The sequence below is a fragment of the Piliocolobus tephrosceles genome, chromosome 11 (assembly GCF_002776525.5).
Source record: "Piliocolobus tephrosceles isolate RC106 chromosome 11, ASM277652v3, whole genome shotgun sequence".
Classification (NCBI taxonomy): Eukaryota; Metazoa; Chordata; class Mammalia; order Primates; family Cercopithecidae; genus Piliocolobus; species Piliocolobus tephrosceles.
Genome location: NC_045444.1, coordinates 54,453,904 through 54,479,120, shown reverse-complemented (window position 1 = coordinate 54,479,120; position 25,217 = coordinate 54,453,904). Strand labels below are relative to the sequence as shown.

At 39.0% G+C, this 25,217-nt stretch overlaps 1 protein-coding gene across 1 annotated transcript in view; it reads right to left on the bottom strand.

The window, feature by feature from the left end:
- CERS6 (ceramide synthase 6) overlaps nucleotides 1–25,217 on the bottom strand; it is a 329,510-nt gene that overhangs the window by 203,535 nt on the left and 100,758 nt on the right. The window contains exon 3 of the mRNA XM_023188162.3: nucleotides 19,698–19,828. Coding sequence (XP_023043930.1) covers nucleotides 19,698–19,828 — 131 coding nt within the window. The remainder of the gene's footprint in view (nucleotides 1–19,697; nucleotides 19,829–25,217) is intronic.

The following is a 25,217-nucleotide window of genomic DNA, read 5'->3' as shown; positions in this document are numbered from 1 at the left end:
AACTAAAGTGTTTTCTTCTCTCACACTTTTCTTAACTGGTGCATTTCCCAATCACTTTTTTGGTGGAGTCTCTCTGCCAAAAGGACATGCCCGTCAATCCACACACACTACTTATTTGTACCTGTCTCGACGCCTTCCCCATCTCTATCTATTCCTACACCACACCATCATTACTGCATATTTCTAAGGTTCAAAATTTTACAATATTCTTGTCCTATAAGAGCAATTTTCTGCTTAACACTACCAAATTGATCAGTCTGTGCTGTGTATATCCACCATTCCCTCAAGCCAGCCAAATCTGATTAAATGTACATTTGTCTATGCATTATTTTGTAACCGCAAGCCTTGCCTACGTTGCTTTCTGACACATGTTAGGCAATTGTCTGTTTTTCAGTTACTACCTACTACATACCAGACAACAATATAGGTTAATCTATAGCTTTCATGTCTTTCAAAGGCCATGCCCATCAAGGCCCCTCTATACCATAACTGTACACTGTGGGTGCTTGGAAAGGATGGCTATTTCACTGGCTCACTAAGAAATCACCAGCTATTTCACTAGCCCACTGTGAATTCAGGCACCTAAAGCTGTCGTATACATGCAATTTCAGGAAACTGTTGCAGTCAAAGTTGGGAATTGCACTGGACACAAGGCCACACAGACCTTGTTTAACTTCACATCAATATTAAAATAATGCATCACATAAAATAAAGGTGTATGAAAATTCTAGTTTTCAAATCCTGACTGACCACATTTGAAACCTTATGTTTGCATAGCACACATTTTTTTTCAATACTAGATAATAGTTATTAAATGATTTAAGGTCTTATTAATACTTCCTTTCCCAGACACAGCAGGCTAGGCTAGTCAGACAAACCCCTAGCTCTCTATTAAAAACACCTAAACTTCTCAATTTAAAAAATATCCTTAAAAGTATCAGAGGTGACAAGATAGTAAGAAGCTCTCAGAATAAAAATCTAAGGGAAACTAGGAACCCAGAGACCTAAGTAGAACACCATAGTTCCTTCTGGCCCAAAGGCATCTCTACCATGAGTTAATCTGGGTTTCTGTTTTGGCAGCCCCTGGAGGAAAGGGGGAAGAATCTAGGCCCAGTGTCCACCTAATGTGGAGGATATTATAGAAAATACTGCCACTGCGCATATTAAGCTGGGACCCCAAGATATAACATCCATAGGATGAGTGTGTGCCATACACAAACCCCACCTCTACCCCGAATTCTGGGAAACTTCAGAGATGGTCGCCTCAGCACTAAGCAGAAGAAGGGGAAAAGGGAAAGGAAAATAACACAATGAGAAGTTGTGGTAACAGACCCACACTGTGACCATCACCAAGGTGGTTACGGTCATGGGGAGTTAGCCCAGGTGGACCTGGGAGTCATGGTAAGTCATGTGCTTGGTCTGGGGTGATCCTGGGCTGGGGTATCATCCATGCCAGACAGGAGCATAAGCATAAACTCTCCGAGAGAATCATCATTTTCCTAGGCCTCAAGATTCTCCCTCCTTAATATTTCCTAAGAACAAAGAGTAGTACACAACTAAGCACACAAGGAAAAACAGGTTCCATGAATTAGAATCAGAAACACACCCACAAATATTGGAACTGTCAAATACAGATTGTAAAACAACTATATGCTTCCCTATGTAAAAAAATAAAAGACCACATAAAAAGTATCTGAAAAGAACAGGAAACTATGAAAACCAACCAAGCAGGTTTTTAAAAGATTAAATAAAACTTTTATAAATAAAAATATATACTAACCAAATTAAAAACCAGAAGGAGAGGATAATAAACAGAAATAGTTAAAAGGGAATTCGTAATTTGAAAGATATGTCAGATGACATCTAACATATGGCCAGAGAAACAGAAACAATGAACAACATAGAAAGAAAGTTAGAACTCATGAGGGTGGTGAGAGGATCTAAAATACATTTAACTGTAATTACAGAAGAAGAAAATAGTGAGAGTAGAGAAGAAGCAATATTTAAAGAAGTAATGACTGAGAAATTTCCAGAACTCATAAAGATAGCAATTGGGCCAGGCATGGTGGCTCACGCCTGTAATCCCAGCACTTTGGGAGGCTGAGACGGTTGGATCACGAGGTCAGGAGATCGAGACCATCCTGGCTAACATGGTGAAACCCCATCTCTACTAAAAATACAAAAAAATTAGCCAGGCGTAGCGGTGGGCGCCTGTAGTCCCAGCTACTCAGGAGGCTGAGGCAGGAGAATGGCATGAACCCGGGAGGCGGAGCTTGTAGTGAGCCGAGATCACGCCACTGCACCCCAGCCTGGGGGCAGAGCGAGACTCCGTCTCAAAAAAAAAAAAAAAAAGTCTCTGTTGTTTAAGGTTAATAATGTCTCTAAGATTAAAAACACGGAATAAAAGCCATGACAAAAGTAACTTAAGTCAGAAGAGGGAACACGGAAATAAAATATTCTAAACACCTTGGATTTTCTAGGAGGGTAAAAGAGGGGTCAACATTGCATTTTGATAACTTAGGTATACCCATTGTAATTGCTAGGATAACCACCAAAATAACTAAAATTGAGTATATAATTTCAAAACTAAAAGGGAAAATGGAATCAAGTCAAGAAAAGGGAGAAAAAGAAACATAAAATAGGCAAAGATAGAAAGCACAAAACAAGATGAAGCTGTAAAAGCATGTAAAAATGATTATATTAAGCACATATGAAATAAGCTCTGGTGGGAAAAAGAACAAATGTGTCCGGACTGAATAAAACAAAATCCCACCATATGTTATCTATAATAAACACATCTAAGCACATTCTACTTGTATTAGGTTTTTAAATAGGCAAAACTAAATTATGGTGTTTGGGAATACTTGTTAAATGGCAAGGATGTGAGTCAAACTAAGACAATGATTAGCGCAGAAGTTGGTATAGAGTATGTTTCTTGGGCGGAAAAGTAGTGTTGTGATTATCAAGGGGCCTATGGATTGGGGGGCACTAGGGAGCTGAAGAAAGTCGAAAATGTGGAGCAGAACGTTCCAGGACGATGGGAAAGCATAAGCGCAAAGGCCAAGAGGCAGGAACGAGCCCAGCAAGCAGAGAGCACCTCGACATCACTGAAGCGCAGCGAGAGGAGCTGGGAGTGATGAAGTCAGGGAGGTCCACAGCCCAGATCTGGACCATGCAGAGCCCTGCAGGTCCTGCAGCGTTCCCAGTTTAGATCTTAATCCAGAGCACAGCAGAGATGGGGAGGGCTCTCATGGGAGCACCAGGTGGGTATACCTGTGCCAGGCAAGGGTTGGGGTGATGCGTAGAAATCTCAGAGGAGAAAGGGTGCCTAAGCTAGACTTCAAAGAAATGAATAAGAATCAAACGTAGAAGAAAAGGGGGTGTAGAGGTCCCTGGGACGGAATGCACAGAGAACTTTGAGCAGTTCATTCTTACTAGAGCATGGCACGCAAGGAAGGAACTGGAGAAGAAGTATTGGTGACTTTGGTGGACTTGAGGCCATTGAGAACTAAGAGACAGGATTTTTTAAAAAACACGTTTGCAAGCTCTAGGTCTCTAATTTGGAAGCCCCAACCCACATTAAATACCTTACCTAGAACCTACATCCCGTGTTAATGTTTTATCTATTAAAAAAAGTGAGGGCTGCTCTCCAGTGCACCCTCGCCAACAGCATGAGCTCCTTGACAATCACACCACCACTTTTCCTCCAAAGAAATATACACTATACCAAAGTCTTTAAAATAACTTTTACAACTTTCCCTTTAAGAATTAATATCCTAAGAAGATGGCAGAATGTGTACCACTGTCAAAGCTATATGACGGATACATGGGAATTCATTATACTATTCTCTCTCCTTTTGGGCATATCAAAATTTTCATAATAAAAATAACCAAAGGAATTCTTATTTTGTTCCTCTTCAGATTAAAACTTTATTATATTTAACCAAAGGAACTGTTATTTTGTTCCTGTTCAGATTAAAACTTTATTATATTTACATATAAATCTCTGATTTGAGTTCAGCCATGAAATCATATCTTGTAAAAACAGAGACATTTAATAATGTTAGGAGAAAAATTTTGAGATAATTATCAAAGGCCGAGGATTACTTTTTAAGCACCAAGAAAATTTATACCCATAGGATTTTACAATGCATCCCTTATGGTTCTTTATTTGCTATTTGGTTGTCTTCCAAGTAAAAACCTTTTTTTAAAAGCAAGAAACCTGGATCTAAAACACCTAATGAGGATATAATATGGAAAGTATAAAGAGAAAAAACTAGAAAAGAAATAAAAACATGCTGCTTTTTTTCTTTTCTCTCCTTTCTCTCTTATTTTTATATAGCTTTAGAGAACTGTCTGGTTGGCTGCAGGCATATCTGGATGTGTTTCCTGAAATTAAAAGCATAAATTAAATAAAAACGTCTAATGCATCAAATCATCTAAAACTCAAGAGAAATCCATGTGGCAGCTTAAGCATCTTCAGTATGTGGCACAGAATTTCTTAGGAGAGAAGGGAGTTTAGAATGGAACATCATCCAATTTAACAAAAATTTACTACCTCAGCAGCTTACTGGATAATGAACTAAAAGACACAAAAGTACTTTATGAACATGGTAACGTTTTCCTTCAAGGTAATAAAATGCAAAGTAGGCTCCATAGGTCGGTTTTATATCCTTAGTATCTTCAAAAGCTACAGACTGACTGAGGGACATAAGAGACTTGTCCTCTCTCTTCCTGTAAACAATGTGAAAATGATAAAAAAATAAATGTTTACTGGTTCCACAGTCTGGTCTGATAAATGCCTGCAGCTAATCTGCACCAAATATCTGAGCAAGGGCTCCAAACCTCCCAACCCTGCTTTCAACCTAGTTTCCCATTCCCATAGTGATTCATTATACTGTGAAGGTTCCACCCCACTCCTGGGCTTTTTGGACTGGGACACAGTGACTTGCGAGTGACTGCACCCTACTGGCACCTACACCTCTTATTCCCCAGAAACGACAATGTACTTGTATCCCTCACCCGCACTATCTGCCACCCACATGCAGACAGACATGCCAAACAAAGAAATTAATCAACATATCTTCAGAAAATTGTTTCACACTTTCTCCCCACTCCTCAAAATGCCAATACTTCCTCCTCCCTCTTCACTCTCCTCTGATGCCCCTTTCCTATTTCACTGGGATGATGGAGACAGCCAGAAGAGACTTACCTGACTCTACCTCTCTATGTCCCTGCCTAGACTTCCCTCCTGTTACCACAAATGAACGCTCTGTGCTCCTCTCTAAGGCAACTTCACTAGACACTAAGTACCGTTCCTGGCATTGAGTCATCACCCAGTAAATATCCATGGTTTCCTAAATGAAGGTGAACTGAGTCTTAATGGAGGAGCAGGTATTTGTCACAGCAGGGGAAGGGCATCCTAGGTTGGGGCAGGTGGGCAGAACTTGAGCAAAGGCCAAAGGGTGGGAAGAAGCATGGCACCCTCACCTGATAGCACAAGCCAGAGAGAAATGGATTGTTAAAATTCTCATAAAATTCTTAGGAAAAGAATAAAAACTTGTTCAAGAACGGAGCCCATACAGAGAAGGCCCTTCTTTGCTTCAGAGGCAATCACAGTGCTACTATAGTGCTATCATTAGTATACTAGCTAACATTTATTATGCGCTTACAAATATGGTTTGGTTCTGTGTCCCCATCCAAATCCCATCTCGAAATATAATCCCCACATGTTAAGGGAGGGACCTGGTGGGAGATGACTGGATCATGGTGGCAGTTCCTTGATAGTGAGTGAGTTCTCACGAAAGCTGATAGTTTTACAGAGAGTGAGCAAGTGGCACCTCCTCACTCTCACTCCCCCCTGCCACCATGTAAGACGTGCCTGCCTTGCTTCCCCTTGCCTTCTGCCATGCTTGTAAGTTTCCTAAGGCCTCCCCAGCCATGAGAAACTGTAAGTCAATTAAACCTCCTTTCTTTATGAATTATCTAGTCTCTGGTAGTACCTTTATAGCAGTCTGGAAACGGACGAATACATAAGGCACCAGTGCTCTGTGTTTTGTAACGGCCCCATTTTATATTCAAGGTACTCTTTTGAGTTTCAAGAAGGTTAAGTTTCAAGAAATCGAGGCTGAGGAAGCTGGTCAGTGCTAGAGACAGGCAGGTAGCGCTGGCAGTCAGAGCTGTCCTCTTGGCCTAAGATAGAAACCTCTCAGGTCTGCCACAAGGACCTCACCCTACTGTTTACACAAGTAAGGAACCATGGTTTCAAATTACATGCCACTTTAAAAGTCAGAAAGCCAGAAAATCACGTTCTCAACAAGAAGCTTTTCTTTGAAGAAGGAAAAGAAGAAGAAAATAAAACTATGAGCTTTAACTCCTCCAACAAAAATCGTCATATCAAATCTGCCAAATAATTATACCTTCAAACATTTGGGGATTTAATAGAGACAAAGCCCAGATAAAAGGCGCATGGTACTAATGTATACCCAAAAGTATTAAGCAAGCTTAGAATGATATTATTTGATTAGGTAGGTGAATTCAATTCATTTTGGCAGCCCTTAATACTAATTGAATTGATCAAAATTAATTAGTTTTCTTGAGCTCTGACTACGTGTTTGGCAATATTGTAGGTGCTTTATATGAATCATTTTATTTAATCACTATATTAAATAACAACTTTATCAGGTTTTTAAGGTTATTGCCTTGTTTTATGGATAACGAAATGGAGGATTGTTTGTTCATCCTAAGGATGATGATAAAATAAAGAGATATTACCATTTATGTATCAAGGGAAGAGATCCTGTTTTTTTCATCTAGCAGCAAATACAGAACCCAGCAGACAGTAAATGCTTTACAACAAACAAAAACAAACAAACAAAAAAACAAAGCTTATTGAGCCACGTAAGTATTGGAAAGAAACAGAAAGGACAACTTAACTGTCATGGAGTAAGAGAAGCTTTTAGGTTTTAACATACCAAAGATTTAGCCAGGATTCATGTAAATGCTTCATAGTTCCAGATAAGACAATATTTTATTTTTAAATCAATCCAATGGAAATGATGCACACAAGTTCAAGTCTTATTTCAGAACTGGAATCAATAAGAACTGAAATCAGTTCAAGTTGGACACACTTCCCTGACTAAAATGGGAGAGAAAACAGTAGAGCAGTATTACCTCAATGAATAATGGAAGGGAAATACGAGTGTCCCCTGAAAAGTACATCTAAAGGACAATTTTAGAGGAAATTCTGCATTTGGCTTCTTCTGGAGATCTGTTTGGGCCTATCAACTAGAGATACAGGTGCAGTTTTAATCCCTTCCTACCTTCTCATAAAATACTACATGGCCTACATTCCTCAAACACTGAGAATATCTCACTCAGTTTCCATTTTTCTGCAAACCGTATCCCAGGCTTCAGATCACTTAGTGGGACCTGATACAAGCCAAAACCACTCCTACTATTCAGGCCTGCTCCAACCCCTCACCTACTCCTGCTCCACCCCCAGTCACCCACAGAAAAGGAAAGGAGAACTGAGAGAAAGTTCCATGACAGATCTGCATGAAAGCTGGGTTCCACTGACAAGGAGCACCAGAAGTCCTAAATAAAGCATTTCCAATCTCAGTGACTCCCGGCACCTAGAACAATGATAAACACGGTGAGGCTTATTGGTACATGTGCCAAAGTTGGAATGTCTGGCAGAATCCTACTACAGGATGGTCACTTGTTGTTCCATGGGTATCACTAGATAAATACTTTTCCTTTGAAAAATAAAAATAATATAAATTGTGATATAACCCACTTAGCCTATATACTTCAGTAGTAATTCTGTCCCCCAAATCTACCATAAAATTTATTCACAAGAAGCTCTCTACGTTGACCAATTCTTAGATTTGTTGATTTCGAATCTGGTTTGCTACCCAACAAGTACTCACTCATTTGCAATATGATGACTTAGCCCTGTCCCCAGGGAGAACTAGGTGCTCCTGCTGCTGTCTGTCTGCTAAATTATTGTGCCTGATTCCCCTTTAAACTCTGAGCACCAGAAAACAGTGATTTTATCCTTTTTTCCCCCACAGGTTATTGGAGTACAGGTGGTGTTTGGGTACATGACTATGTTCTTTAGTGGTGATCTGTGAGATTTTGGGGCTCCAGTTACTCCTTTTCTTTTTCTCCATTTGGTCCATGTAACCATCCTTGAAAATTCAGCAGTGTCACCTCTTCCAGAAACCCCTTCCTGCCTCCTCCTTCCCCTTTTCAGTCTTCCCTAGGACTATTTGAAAGAATAAACTCAAGTTTTCTCTAATTACAGTCAGGCCTCTAGTCCCTAGAGATTCACTCCAATCCCTGAAGTTCAGTTAATTGACTCATTCACTGGACATTTCTGGGGGCCTTACAAAGCACCAGACATTGTGCTGAGTGGTGGGGGTGAAAAGATAAATAAGACACAGTCCCAGAACTCAAGGTATTGATGGCCAAACAGCAGAGATAGATGCAAACAGTGAACACGGCAAGTCTCCAAGTGCTCTAGTAGAGAACAACTAAAAGTGCAATATGGGTGGCAAGGAGAAAGCAACAAATTTGACTCCAGCCCTTCATAAATTGGAGGTGGAAAGGAAAGAGAAAGGAGGCTGTCATGTGCAAATAAAAGACCAAACTGCCCCCTTTCCATGTTTGCTATGCAGGCAGTAAAAGAATATAATATTACTGAATTTCTCTCAACATTGTGCTTCAGCTGGGTACAAATCCCAACTCTGATGCTTAGTAGCTGTGTGGTGTTGGGTCAGTTATTCCACCTCTCTTTACTTCTCTTTATTCGTGGGTGAGAACTTTTAATACCTAACATATTACAAAGGATTGTTGTTTAAATGTAAAGGCTCCATCACAGCGTCTGAACTGTATAAATATCTCAAGAAATACCTCTTTCCCCTCTCTTGTCAGGGTCTAAGTCTCCTGCCAGCACTAATGCCCACTACATCTGCAAGAAAACCTACTATATACTAACATGTAAGCTGAAAATATGCAATTTTATTACAACTGTGGCTAAAGGCAGTACAGGAGTTAGAGAACTTTGCAGAATTAAGGAGTATGACCAAGACTTGGGCCTCTAATGCCAATTCTGCTGTTAACCTTGGCCGGTGCACCAAGTGTTTAATGCTGCAACATTCCCTCACTCACAGTATATCTTCCATGGAACAGTACACCAGCTTTTCTACACAGTTGAACCTTAAAAGCAGTAAACAGCCTCCCTTGTCCACTGCTAGGACACTGTAAATGGCCAATATAAGAAATAGTGCCCAAATCTACAGTAATCTGCCAGCAGCTCACCCTGCAGTCAATAATAACTGAATTGTAAATTTAAAAATAATTAAAAGAGTATAATTGGATTGTTTGTAACACAAAGGATAAATGCTTGAGGTGATGGATACCCCATTTACTCTGTGATGTGATTATTACATGTTGCATGCCTATGTCAAAATATCTCACATACCCCATAAATACATACCCCAAAATATCTCACATACCCCATAAATACATACCCCAAAATATCTCACATACCCTATAAATATATACCCCAAAATATCTCACATACCCCATAAATACATATACCCATTTATGTACCTACAAAAATTTTAAAAATCAAATAGAATAAAAGTAGTTGGCTCCAACTGCTTTTAGTTACGTTTCCTATCATGGGTAGCGCTTATCATGAATTTGGATATGGGAAGGCCTACAAATAAACCTCACAAACCTACTTCCAATAGTCATTTGGAATCTGCTCAAATCATTCCAACCTGAAAGCGGCTTGATACCCTGTTACTCAGTCCAAATGCCCATCCTCAACCACCACCATCTTATGCACAAAATCCTTCACCCTTACATTCCTAGGTGTTATATTCAAATATCAGGAGCCATGTGCAATGTGCCAACTTTTAGGACAAACAGACAAATTAGTAATGGTTGAAGATTCTTTTAATCCTCGCCAGGATGTGGTTACCATGAGCTAATAACCGCAAGGTGAATAGCCAGGAGGAAATCAAACACTCCGGCTCCAAGCAGAAGGCACCTACCCCTGTGACAATGGGAAGTGACTGCAAAGGAGGGAGGAAGGAAGCATGAAAGAGAAGGAGAGAAAGAGAGGGCAAGCCAGACAGGATTCCCAAGAGGAAGCAACAGAGTGCTTCTTTTTTGACAATCTAAAATGTCATTCTCTTGATAGCAAAGTAAGATACAAGGCCCAGAATAACTCATAACTGGAGCCATAAGGAAGGGGCCCTAGAAGGGAACCACTTTGCTTGAGTATTACAACTGATGGCTCCCTGTAAGGTATTAAATAACTTTACCAATGCGCAGAATCAATTGTCCCTGTGAGTTCTGCAAGGTTAGAAATTGTTGCTTACTCAACTTTGCAACCACATTTGAAAGGGAACCAAGCACTGAGAGATGCACATTAGACAAACACCCCCTCACTTAATCCCAAATGACTTTATAAATAGTAGCTATTATTCTCTTTTCACAGAAGAAAAATCTGGGGCTTGGCAACATTAAAGGACTTGCTAGGGGTAACAGAGCTTGAGCCAGACCATGAACCAGGTAGATTCGATTCCCACTCTCAGATTTCTTCAAGATCAGATGCCTCTTGTACTTCTCCTGCACACAGGAGGTAACCAATAAATATTACATTTAAGAGCAAGCTCCTGTACCCAGAAGTCACGCTGACCTCCTAAGGCTGATCAGACTGTCCAGGCTCCAGCAGAGGTGGCTTTACTAAAGCCAGCACCACAGAGGACCAGGCTTTGTTCCTCTATCCCTCCTGGTAGAGGCAAGCTGTGTCCTCTTCAGAATCACCTGGGTAAATTTAAAATCTCTGAAGTTCAAAGACATTCACTGTGTATTCTGACATTTCTCATGTGGTGCCTCAAAAGCCTTGGCTTCTGGAGGCACAGGGGGCATCACCCCCTAGTGAAGTAGGACACCTTTCTTCATCCACTTCTGTCACATTGCTACACAACAGCAAGCCAAAGGTGCCGAGGCTCTGCACTCGCGTTGGTGTTTCATCTTTTTCTTGTGCGTGAGTAACGCCCAAGTTGATAGTCCTGTGAATCCACATGGATTCTGCCTCCTTGGGGTTCCACAGAATGAAAGAGCTTCATCCTAAATGGAGAATCTGCTCTCCTTGTATCTTCTTGGATCTCTTCTCCTCAAAATGATGACATCAGAGCCACCTCTCTTAGGTAGCATGCTTGTGGCTCTGAGGAAGCCACGTGACCAGGGCATGGCCGTGACAGCCTAATAGCTGTTTGCTGAGGCTCCTGGTACCCCAACTTGAGTAACAACAGAAACCGACAACCTTCAGGCAGCTGAGACTCACTACCCCCGTACCATGTGCAAGACACATTTCTAAACACTTCATTTATATATATTAATTCATCCAGTATTTACAACACCCCTATGAAGAAGACACTATTAATGTGCCCATTTTACGATGAGGGTGGCCAGCAACCCTCCCAAATACCCCAGAGGTGTTTATCAGAAAGAAGACTCAAATGTAGACTCCCAAGCTCCACAGCCCACTGCCTTCACCACCACACTGACCCACTGGTCCTGCTACCAGGCTTGTGGTAAAAGCGGGAATGTCTTCTAATGTGAGCCTAACACGGATTTCATATTTGCTTATATCTGATTTTGTCTGCCAGAAACACTAGGTGAACACAGAAAACTGAACCAGGCTGAACTGAATGGCCTAGGAGCATATATGCACACACACATGTGTGCACACACACATTCTTCAAATATGTCCAAGCTACCTTAGTCACACCAGCTATGAGCCACACCCATCTGGTATTGCAACTTTCCCTCTGATTTCAGGTCTTTCTCCTTCCAGCACTTCACAATAACTTACTGCCACCCTTCTGACATTGTTATGGACTGAACTGTGTGCCTCCAGAACGCATACGTTGAAGCCCTACCTCCCAATGTGACTGTCTTGGGAGATGAGGCTGTTAATAAGGTAATTCAGGTTAAATCAGGTCATAAGGGTAGGACTCTATTCCAATATGATTGGTGTCCTTATAAGAAGAGGGAGAGACACCAGGGATGCGCACACACAGTGGAAAGGCCAGGTAAAGAAGCCCCTGGAAAAACCAAACCTATGTCACCTGGGACTTTCAGGCTCCAGAACTGTGAGAAAATACATTTCTGTTAAGCCACACAGTCTGCGGTATTTTGTTATGACAGTCTGAGATAACACAGCAACAGCCACTACAAGCAAATGCTAGGTCTATTTCAAGGTCAAGTGCCATATTTATTGTAGTAGCTATGTATTTCTTAACCATTTAATGAGTATAAAACTGCTCCTGTTTTTATTAGGTTCCTAGCTTATTTTCAAAGTGTCACTGATGAAATTTCCCAGTGTTGTGTCCCTAACCCATTCTTCTCACAAACCCTAAGTTATTTTGTTTTGTTGTGCGATTTTGCATGGTGTGGCCATTTTTAGGAATGCATATGTCATATGACAGCGCAAGTGACTATACAACTGCCCACAGGTCAATGACTTACAGATCCTGAAGGTGAAGCATAAAACATAACCTTTCTACAGTCGTCTTCAGGCACTCTGATGAGACTGGTTCTATTAAAAACATTTCAAAAAGGGCAGGTGCCAAGTACAGACGCACATGATGTATAAACATTGGTGTGGGTACATGTATAAAATATGACACTGTATAAGCAGTAAATGAAAAAGGATTTATTTCTGGATGGTATGCTTTGAAGTCTTTCCCCCTACAGTTTTGTATGAACATTATGTAGACTTTTATAAATCCTCTACAATCAAAATCAATTATAAGGATTTGCATGATTCTGCTCTAAATCAAAAACAAATAACAACTTTAAAAATACATTACACAACAACAAAAAATAGTACATAGGTTCAAAAATAATAGGGTTAAATAATAATATGAGGCCTTAATAAATTCAGTTATTCCTCTACATTCTGTCCTCTTTATTACCATCCAATTCCATGTTGAACAAAAATTATTGAAAAAAATATTATTTTAAAAGCCTTTAGAAATTTAGGCCTTGAATAAAAACTGACCACTCAAATGTAGGCAGAGCACAGCAGTAGTTAATGTGCAGCCAGCCTGACCAAGGTATGGCCTGTCTTATATTTTTAGCAAAAATCTCTTTTCCTTAATTAGCCAACACACATGCATTAGAGGCCTAGCCATATGCCATCAAGGAATGTGTGAGGCTTGTTCTAAATGGAAAACCTGAGTTCACCGGCCACAGATGGTAGGTCTACAATAGAACGAGGGCGGCAAGGTTTCAAAGGCTTATCTGAGGCAAAAGAGCAGACTGTCCATAGTACAGTTCATCGATCTTCAGAATTTCTGTAATGAAAGCAATGCTGCCTTGAGGATACTAACAGATCTGAAGAGTGCCTGGCTAGGCTAAATGAAACTGCACTCCATCAAGGCACCATATCCCAGGAATACTGGAGATAGGCATACCAATTACAGAACTATTCAAATTTTTCTATTAAATGGCAAAACTCTGAAAAATAGATGACTGTGCCTAGCACTAGGAGACTATATTCTCTTCCTCGAAACTCTGAAAGAACTACAAATAGTATTATAACCCTAAAGCAGGGTTCTGCAAACTATGGCTAGAGGACCAAATCCAGCCTGCCATCTGTTTTTGTATGGCCCATGGGTTAAGAATAGCTTTTATTTTTTGTAATGTATTTTTTAAAGAATAATACTTTACGACACATGAAAATGACATATTCAAACTTCAGTATCCATAAATACACTTTCACTGGAACACAGCCATGCACATTTGCATCGTCTCTGGCTGCTTTTATGCTGCAGCAGAATTGTAATTACAACAAGGTCCATATGATCTAAAACATTTATTTTGGGGCCATTTATAAGAAAAGTTTGCTGACCTCTGTCCCAAAGCTAAAACTGACCTGAATAAAACCCGCAGATATAAAACTGTTTAAGGTAATAGTCTTGCACACGAAGACATTCACTGAGCAATAACTAGGACTATAACAATGTACTCTGGATGACAGAAGTTGCTCTCCAAACCAGGGACTGTTTTGTATTAATGGAAAATAACCACAACTATCACCATAACATAAACAAAACAGCTCAACCCTGTACTTTTCAAGAACTAGAGACTGTCCACCAATTTTATGATTTTTTTTCCCAGACTTATAATCAGCATCTACACATTGCTGATCATGTATCCTAGTACTGAAAAAACAAAGATGCCGTTTCTCTAGAAGATAATAGTTTCTTATTTCCCCCCTTCAAGAACTGCATTCATTATGAGGAGAATTTTGACAGTAAATTTTGTAATTGACACTCCTGTCATGGTCTAAGAGAGAAAATAATCAAAATTGAATTTTCTCTCTGGCAAAACTTTGTCCATCGCTGGAGTATGAAATATATGGAAATGGTTTACAAATACTCAGGGTTTTATTTTTATTTTTTTTGCAAGTAGGCGGCTGTTTATGAAAACATGTTGAACATATTCCCCATACTATTTCCTCAGATAAAAGACTGATCTGAAATAAAGGAATATGAGAGACTCAACTACTTGTTTCCTATACGACCTCACTTCCCTTCCCCTGTCATCAATTATTAGGCTCCACTTTCTATGAAGGTCACAAGATAGCGCTGATAATTTATAAACAGCTGTAAAAACTGCTATTTAGATTCAAGGTGACCAAGTTAGAAGCATGTAGGCAATTGGTTAACCCATTCATTTTTCAATGATGAATTAGCTCACGTTCAATGGAATCACAAACTAAGAAAAATCACAGGGCTTCTTTTGCAGAAATAGTCACAATTTCGAAAGGATCCCAGGTTTTGATGAGTCTGCTGCCACTATAGAGAAGCATACAAATATGGAAGCATTGGGGGATAGTTTTAATCAGTATCAATTCTAAAATGGAATTCCTAAAGAAAAGGGAATCTTGAGCTGTCATCTTACTCAACAAACTCCATAACTTCAGCAGCATATGGAGTAAGCTCCAATTCAAATCACTGAGTATTAGTGTGAATATTCCTTGCCATAGATTTTCAGATTACATATGGGAGATTCATCTTTCCAATCTTTGAGACTGCTTAAATAAAAGTCCTATATTATATGTCCTCCCAGACCTGTGCTATGAACTGTACTGCACGATACTCAAAAATGATGAGCACAGGTAGGGTCCAAATGAAAGGAATGCCATTCATTCTGACATCTTATCTCTGCTTCTTCCTGTAATATCCAGCAAATATTTTAATAAATTATTTATTTTATATTATCCCGAGTGATAAAAACCCACCACTTGGATGCAATTGTCAGAGAAGGATGATACAGCTTCACCAGCCCAAAGGCATAATCCCAACCAGCACTTGCTTCCATTAGGAACCAGTTGCTTCTAAAACGTCTCACATGACATCTCATTTTTATAAATTCTTCACTCTCTCTTGAAATTCTCTATTTAAGTTGCCAATAAGAATTTCAACGCTTTTGCAAGAAGTATTTGTCAAAACTGACATGACTGTGAATGACTGACATAAAGCAAGAGAAAAAAAAATCACATCAATGTATTAGCATTTTACTCACTAAACAGCTTCTACTCAGTCCATCTACATGTAATGGATGTGCCAGAAATTGGACACGCCTGCAGATGCTTACAAGCACTGTTTGGCTTGCATGTTGGTGCTATTCCACACTGCTGAAAGATGAAATACAATTATTCATCTAAATTTCATCTAAAGATGAAATACAATTATTTTATACAAAGATAAAATACAAGAATTCCTGAAGGAATTCTATATTTTAGAAAATAGAAACTTATATAACAGAAAAATTATAGATTCTTTACATTTTGACCCTCAGGTGACAAGCTCCAAATTTGTGTTCTCTTGTTTTCCCATTTGGTTTTTAGTATTTCTGAGCAGCAATTATCTTTCTTCTTAACCAGGGAGTGTGTTATAAGCACTTGGGGCATTTTTTTCCATGATATACATGTTCAGATTGTACCTGAGTCATCATCCTGACACCCTGGGATGGGGCTCGGGCACGTGTGTTTTGAAAACATCACTAGGTGATTGTGAAATGCATCCTTAGTTAAGAACAACTATTCTAGATATTGTTTTACATAGGTAAGTAAGTATAACACACACATTTGTATACACAGACCACTATAATTCTACTTTATCCCTCATGGTGTTCTCTAAATGTTCTCCTTTGCCATTCCATTCTTTCCTCTGAATTTCTGTCTTTAAAATTGTCATGGAGCTTTCCATAGTCAGGTAATTTTCCTAGACAAATTTTATACTAAGGCAGTATACATTAGGCACTCATTTATAGGAGCAAAGTGACAAATGAGGTCAGCAACTCTTTCCAAAACAATGCCATTTTAACACACAGTCATAACAAATTATTTATTTGGCAGCGTCTGTCTGCTGGGGTAAAGACTGAGAGGAATGAAAGAACAAGATGTGACCCTGTGGTCTTCAAGCAACACAGAACTGGAACTGAAATAGTTACACAAGTTAAGTAACCACATAAGGCAGTATGTGATTCAGGGTTAAATTCCTAGTACTCTAAGGATGTAGGGGAAGCTGTGCTCACTCCAGTCCCAATAGTCAGGCCACCCTTCACAGAGGGCCTGGGATTGGATTTGAAGAACGGTGAGGGGATAAATGGGTGAGGCAGAGGAAGTTCCTGGCCTGGAATACCATACACAAGGCAGGAAGGAAAAAGGCACAGACAGTGAAAACACAACCCTCTAGAAGGAAGATGTCATTTGGGTGACGGACATTAAACAAGCAAAAGATAGACTCTAGTTATCAGGCTCAGGGACCTAATATTTATCCTATAGTTGTCTTAAAATCATCAAAGTTTTAAAGCATCAGAACATAGGGATAGTAGTATTTTAGAAAAATAATTTGGGGTTTTTTGGTAGCAAACAAAATGTCTATGTGTATGCAAGATAAAAAAATAAGGAGACATATGAAAGCATTTTGGGCTATAATGGTGAATTTACAAAGAATTAATAGAACTCAGTGGCTGATCGACTTGAGTTTCCAGCCTATGACAAAACGGAAGTATAAAAACAACAGGAAAAGTAAAGTCAGGAGTGGAAGCAAATTAGAATTGCTAGCTGGAGCTGGCAGAATGATGCCTTAGAAGAAACATCTGCACTGTACACATGGCTTTGGAAGAAGCTGGTGAGAGGAAATGATTTTAACATATAGAATGGAAGGTAGGGTAAGGAAAATATGAGATTGAAGACTAAATCTGGAGTGTCATTAACACATTAAAGACCACAGAGCAAACACAGAATAAATGATGCAAACAAAAGACCTTGGAAAGGCAGGAGAATCTAGTGGCAACTCAGAAACCAAGGAAGAAGAGAGTTTCAAAACAAAACTTCATCAATACTATATCACACAACAGAAAGATGAAAGGCCACTGACACTGACCCAGTTCTAATCCCAGCAAACTCCCCGTGTACCCCAACCTACAGTTGATCTTTTTCCTTTAATCTTTACTGACTATCCACATCAATCCTACAACATACATATCTGGTTATTTTCTTTTCTTCTTTTTTTTTTTTTTGAGACGGAGTCTCGCTCTGTTGCCCAGGCAGGAGTGCAGTGGTGCAATCTCAACTCACTGCAAACTCCGCCTCCCAGGTTTACGCCATTCTCCTGCCTCAGCCTCCCAAGTAGCTGAGACTACAGGCGCCCACCACCACGTCTGGCTAACTTTTTGTATTTTTAGTAGAGACGGGGTTTCACCATGTTAGCCAGGATGGTCTTGATCTCCTGACCTCGTGATCCACCCGCCTCGGCCTCCCAAAGTGCTGGGATTACAGGCTTGAGCCACCACGCCCGGCCGGTTATTTTCTAATATCTATCTTTGACCTACACATACTAAGATATTATGTCTTACTTCCACAACACTATTATAAGTTTCTTGAGGGAAGAAATGATGTTATTTTATGCACCATCTCTTCCCCATCATTGTGCCTCCACATTACCATACCACTAGCAATCATTTAGAAGCATTCTTAATTGATTATAACTATGACTGTCTTATTTATTGTGGTACGCACATAATGACCTGTGGAATTCCTGGAGAAGACATAGACACTGGTCTAGTGTTAGTACTTGCTACACAAAGTGTGATCTATAGACCAATGGCACCAGCATCACGTGGAAACTTGTTAAAAATGCTGCCATCCCAGACCAAGTAAATCAGATTCTGCATTTTAACATGATCCTCAGGTGACTGATGCTTATCTTAAAATCTCAAATACACTGGTATTTGAGAGAAACTGGTGTAGACTCAGCACAGTAGGGGCTGGCACCAAGTTACCAAAGAAGTTAGTCAGAGGAGGGAAAGATATGATGTTCAGCACGTAGACATGTGCTGAGACCCAACTTCACCCTTGCTCGGACTTGTGGCTCAAAGACAGAGCCCAGGCCCTTTGGATATATGGCAGGGCCAAGCTGGGAAGCAATTTTGGCTTTTGACCAGGAGCCCAGATACATAAATCCTTCTCTCATAAACTGCCACTAAGTTCATTTACTGAGAGGGCTTTGCTGATTGTATCTACCAGGTTGTTTTTCCCGACTGTATAAATATTCTAACCTCCTAAAGACCCTGTTCATGTTCTCCATATTTACCCATCCCTAGGAATTTGTGATATTTTTCTGCCTTCCATTAATTTCTCCTACAACATTAGGTTTCCCTCTAAGGATACAATTACTGAAATACTTTTTTGACATAATTGAAAGCAAAAGCTGAAAATGCAACTTCAACCCCAAACAGAAAGGGCCTGCAACTAAGAGAGCTACACTGAAAGCACTATTGTTTAAATGACCAGGTTTCAGGAAAAAGCTCCCAAAAGAAGAAATGGAGAAACTATTAGAAGACATAGGAACAGTAACACCCAAAAGATGGAAGACAACATAGGGTAATGACTCTCTAGGCAGCTCTTCCCTTTGTTGGGGATGTTCTCAATGTTTCAATGTATTTTTCTTTTTTTCCTATAGGTAAGTGCATGAAGTATACTACTTCAAAATATTACTGTGCTGGAAGAGCTCTCTGTGGGTCTTTTAATATTTTTAACAGCTTTATTGATATATAACTTATACACTACATAAAGTTCACATTTCAGAGATGGAAGAGACTTCTATTCCATTCCCCACTTTCAAGCAATGCTTCATTAAACTCACCCAGAAATATAATACAGCCATTTCTTAAATCTCCAGAAATACAGAAGATTGCCATGACCCTCTGATAATATATCCTAATATCTCAGTTTTTATTAGTAGGAAGAACCTAAGTTGCCTTTATTAAAATTCAAACTACCCATGTCTATAAAACTAATGACTTTTAATGCTATATTTCAAAGATGACTGACTGAAAAGACCATTGTAGATCCTTTTATAATATGCTTACTTTGTAGAAACTCCATTAAGAAGTTAACTTTATTTACTGTATCCAAAGTGGAAATCACAAATTCTTACAAACTACTGCTTCCTGTGTTTTTCCTGAACTATTTTCCCACCTGACTGCAGCTTTTTAAGGGCTGCTGAAGCCTGCACAGATCTATATTTTTCACCTCAGGGTTGGCATGAGTACTTAGGTCTTTTCTTTCAAAAAGAGAAACAGCAGCTTACATGCTCTCACAGAACCTCGTCAGCGTGCTTGGCTTCTCCTGATTGCGTCTCTGTCGAAACCAGCGCTGAATGCTTCGAACATCCCAGTCCAGTTGCTTGGAGAGGCCTTCCAATCTCTTTTCATCAGGATGCTAGGAAATAAGGTACCAGAAAAATAATTTTCAATCCATTTTCATTTTCACCATAAACAGATCTGCCCTTGTCTATATCTGCGGGGTTTTTTCTTCCCCCTATTGTTTACTATCTGCTACTGAGATTTCTATTTACCACTGAGGACCGAGGCCTTCCACTAGCAGCATGAACAAAAACAACCACTAGGACAAAAGAAATTATTCATGAAACAACATTTAAAAACATGAATCTTGCTCTAATGCTTGCAGTTCTCCTCATCAGCAATGTACTTCCCGAAGAGCAACAAAGACTCAATGGAACATCCAACTAGCTGAGTCAGCCCCATCAGCCTTCAAAGGAAGGGAGTCCATTGAAGGTAAATTTGTAAAGAGGTATCGTTCAAATATCTCACTTTCTCAACAACAACAACAAAAATGCTATACCCAATGATCACATATCAAGATAATGTAGTAGAGACAAAAAGCATGGAAAAAAAATCCCAAAATGGCTCACTTAAGCCTAAGGTACCATTTCTACCAAACACAGTTTATCTTTCTTCCCCTTCTCATACCCTTTGTTCCCATTTTTGACACATTCCTCTTCTATTCGTTTTCTTGGTCACTCCTTTGTAACTGTATCCCATATCAAGTCTTTTACTAAGACTATGCATTACTTGAAAAAAGTAAACTTGGTGAAGCGGCAAGAGATGGCTCTGAAATGATAGGCACTTGTTCAATTCCTCACTCCACTGACCTCTCTGAGCCTCAGTTTCCTCATCTGTAAAAAAGAAAAGGTTGCTTACCAACCTAAATTATATTGCAACAAGAACCAAATATGAAACTGTATAAAAAACTCAGCAAATGTTAATTTTCCTCTTTCCCATCTGATACGGTTTGGTTATGTCCCCACCTAAATCTCATCTTGAATTCCCACGGGACCCAGCAGGGGAGGTACTGAATCATGGGGGCAGGTCTCTCCTGTGCTGTTCTTGTGATTGTGAAAAAGTCTCACAAGATCTGATGGTTTTAAAAGGGGGAATTTCCCTGCACAAGTTCTCTTTTGTCTGCCACCATATGGGATGTGCCTTTCACCTTCCACCATGATTGTGAAGTCTCGCCAGCCACGTGGAACTGTAAGTCCAATACATTTCCTTCTTGTTGTAAATTGTCCACTCTCAGGTATGTCTTTCTCAGCAGTGTGAAAATGGACTAATACACTATCCCTCCCCTCTCTTCAATGTGTTGGAGAATGTCTAGCCAACAATCACATGAGGGTGACATACTACACAACAATACCAAGCCATGTGAGCTCCATTCCTTTATTATATCTTTACTTAATATTAACTACGTTTATTTAATCTTTCTTTGATTTGATACTAATGCTTTAATGCAAGTGATCAGGAAAAATAACCAAAAAAGGGATAAGGAGAAGGCACACTGACCAGCCTTCAAGTTATAAGGGTGAAACATATATATATATACACACACAAAACCTTTCTAAAAGCAGCTCAAGCAGCTCCAGGGGTCAGTGCTATGCAGGGAATGCTTGTGCCTCCCAAAATATTGTATGTTGAAACCCCATGCCCATTGTGATGGTATTAGAAGGTGGAGCCTTTGAGAGGTGATGAGATCATGAGGGGGGAGCTCTCGGATTACATTAGAAGTTATTAGAAGAGACACTAGAGAGCTTGCCCATGCTTGCATGCTCTCTCTCTCAATCTGTTCCATGTGAGGATACAAGAGAAGATGGCCATGTGCCAACCAGGAAGAGGACCTTTACCAAGGGCTCAGCCACATCTGCATGCTGATCTCAGACTTCTAGTCTCCAGAACTGTAAGAAATAAATATTTGTTGTTTAAGCCACCCAGTTGATGGTATTCTGTTATAGCAATCAGAACTGACTAGAACAGACACACACCCAGAAAACATAGTAAAAATCGCTTTAGGGTACACAACGTGCTGACCTTGTGCCTATAAATGTTATTTGCCAACTTTCGGTTAAGTATGTATTTTGAGGATTTTTGGCTTTTTGTTTTTTTGGTTTTTTTAGTAGTAGTAATGACACCATCTACACTCACCTTTGATGTCTCTCTTAATCAAAAATACAGAAAAAAGAAAAATCATTGCCTAGAATATACCTTGGCTACATCATTATCCTAACGGAATTCATTTTTAATTTCAATTTATTTTCTAAGTTTATTAATAAAGAAAAAATTCATACGGTGCAAAAATTTAAAATTATCCAAACTTTCACCTTCCAACTTTGTTCTCTTATCAATTCGTATTCTCCCCTTCTTATCAGATAACCATAGCTATTATTAAATCAGTTTCTTTTTTCTTTTTGAGACAGAGTCTTGCTCTGTTGCCCAGGCTGGAGTGCAGTGGTACGATCTCAACTCACTGCAAGCTCTGCCTCCCGGGTTCACGCCATTCTCCTGCCTCAGCCTCCCAAGTAGCTGGATCACAGGCGCCCGCCACCACGCCCTGCTAATTTTTTGTATTTTAGTATAGCCGGGGTTTCACCATCTTAGCCAGGATGGTCTCGATCTCCTGACCTTGTGACCCGCCCACCTCGGCCTCCCAAAGTGCAGGGATTACAGGCGTGAGCCACGGCGCCCGGCCTAAATCAGCTTCTTTCCAATATGTATGCAAATACAAGCAAACTTGAATATATATTATTATATCTCCCCTTGTCACAAAAATAGTTGCATACTACAGACATTTTTCTGGGCTTTGGGTTTTTTACCTTACAAAGTATATTGAAATATTTCCTTTTCACTATATATAGAACACTCTCATTCTTTTGTAGAACTGTAGAGATATATCATAATTTACTTATCCATTCTACTATTAACGGACATTTAGTAGCTTCTGAGCTTGTTCTATAGACAATGCTACAATAAATAACCTTACCTGGGCCATTTTATACATGTTTCTCTCTGAGATAAGTTCCTGAAAGTGAAAGTTGTAGATCAAAGGGGTCTATGCATTCGTAATTCATTTTGAAATTGAAAAGTTATTCTCGCTAGTGATTTTACCAATTTATACTCTCACAAGCAAGAGTGCCCATTTTCCAAAGCCTCTTTCATAGACTATAATATCAGACATATTCATTGTCTCCAGTCTAATACATAAAACAGGATCTCAGTTTGTTTCCTTTTTATGAGAGAAGCATTTTATCATGCGTTTCAAAAATCGACTGTATTTCTATTTTTTATGAAGAGCATATTCATGTCTATTGCCTATTTTTTCATGATTCCTTGGTATTCTCCTTGTTGATTTGTAAGGCATCTTCATTTGTTAGGGTGATTAAACCCTTCTCTGTACCAGAAGCTGCATACTTTTTTCCAGTATGTCATTTGCATTTTAGAATTTGCTTATGATGTTTTTTGCTTGTTTTACTTCCAGAAATTTGATAAAAATATATTTGAATTTATCAGTCTTTTCTGTTATAGTTTTTACGTTTGGAGTCATAATTAGCAAAGCCTCCTTCATTCCCCACGTTCAAAAGATTCTCCCAGGTTTCCTCTCAATAAATGTAAGGTTTTGATTTTTCTATTCAAATCTTTAGTACATTTGGAATACATATTGGTATTCAGTATGAGGAATGAATCTAACTTTGTTTGTTTCCAGATGGCTACTCATATACCATTCATCTTTTCCCCCATCAAAAATCCAAATCTTTTCTTCCATTGGTCTATTTATTCATGTGCCAGTACCAGTACTACACAGTTAGTTTTCTCAGAAATCTTTATACATTTTCCATGTGAATTTCAGAATTAGCTTATCTATTTTCAAAATAAACAAATGGTCACACAAGGAACCCTGTTAGTATTTTCAATAAGATCATACTATTTCAATAAGATCATAATATAGGGTGAATTCACATCTTTATTTGTCTTTTGTGTCCTTCAAGAGTGTTTGAAAATTTTCCTCATCCAGGTCTTACACATACCTTGCTATGTTTATTCCTAGCTATATTATTCTTTTAGGTTTCTACTGAGAATAAGGTACTTTCTTAATCTTTTATTATTTATTTTATTTTTTGAGATAGGGTCTAACTCTCTTGCCCAGGTTGGGGTGCAGTGGCGCCATCACGGCTCACTGCAGCCAGGATATCCCCATGCTCAGGTGATCCTCCCACCTTAGCCTTCCAGGTTGCTGGAACTACAGGTGTGCACCAACACGCCTATTTTTATGTTTATTTTTTGTAGAGACAAGGTTCTACCATGTTGCCTGGGCTGGTCTCAAACTCCTCGGCTCAAGCAGTCTTCCCACCTCAGTCTCCGAAAGTGCTGAGATTACAGGTGTGAACCACCATGCCCAACCTCTTAGATCTTTTAATGCTTATTGTTTGCTTTTATATATATACATAGCAAGATTATAACAAGACTCAATAAATGCTTCTTTATGTATTAATAATTCTTCACAATAGCAATAGTTTTGTCAATTACTTTCCAATTTTTATGACTTTATGTTCTTTCTCTTACTTGCTAGTTCAATGTAAAATTTGGCACAATACAGAAATATAGACATAGGAAATAAGGGGCCAGGTTTGGGACTATGATACAAATACATTTGTCATGTAGCAGAAACCACCTATCCCCACTTAGACAATTTATTTTAATCAAAAAGATGTCAGGTTTCAGCATCCATGGAGTGTGATGTATTTTTCTCGTTAGATTTACTCATAAAATGAATTATAAGATTTTTATATCAAATTATAAATAATTCTTTTAATGTGTTACTAGGCTCAGTTCACTAATTTTTTATTTAGGATTTCCTTATCAATATTAACAATAAAATTTGGTCTCTAGTCTTGCTTTTGTTTTTTAGTGAAATTTTTGTCAGGCACTGATGTTAATGTCTTATTGTTATATTAAAAGAGAGCTGGATGGCTTTCTTAATTTTCTATGATACAGTTTAAGAGAATTATCTCCTGTTAAGGGTATGTCAGAATTTTTGTGAGATAGACATATTGATTCGCTTGACTACAGTAACCATGTCACCATGTGTAAGTATACTGGAACATTATATTGCACATCTTAAATATTCACAATAAACAAGGAGACAGAGCACATATAATTTTTGATATTATAGGTATGAGTTTAGGCCTTCACATCTTTAAAATGCTAATCACCTGAGCAAAGGAAATAAAATATACCTACATGTTCAAAAAATGCTTTGGATTAATGAAAAACAAAATCTTTCGTGAGAGCATCTGAGCCTGGTACTTTTTTGTAGTTTAGTTCCTTTAATTTGATCTTTACATACACACACACCACACACACACAGAGACAGAGTAAATTATATTGCTAGAATAAATTTTGTATTCAAGTTTTTCTATTACATTTGCCCGATTCTCTTAATTCTCCTGTTTCTGTGGTTATTGACCTTAACATTATTTGTG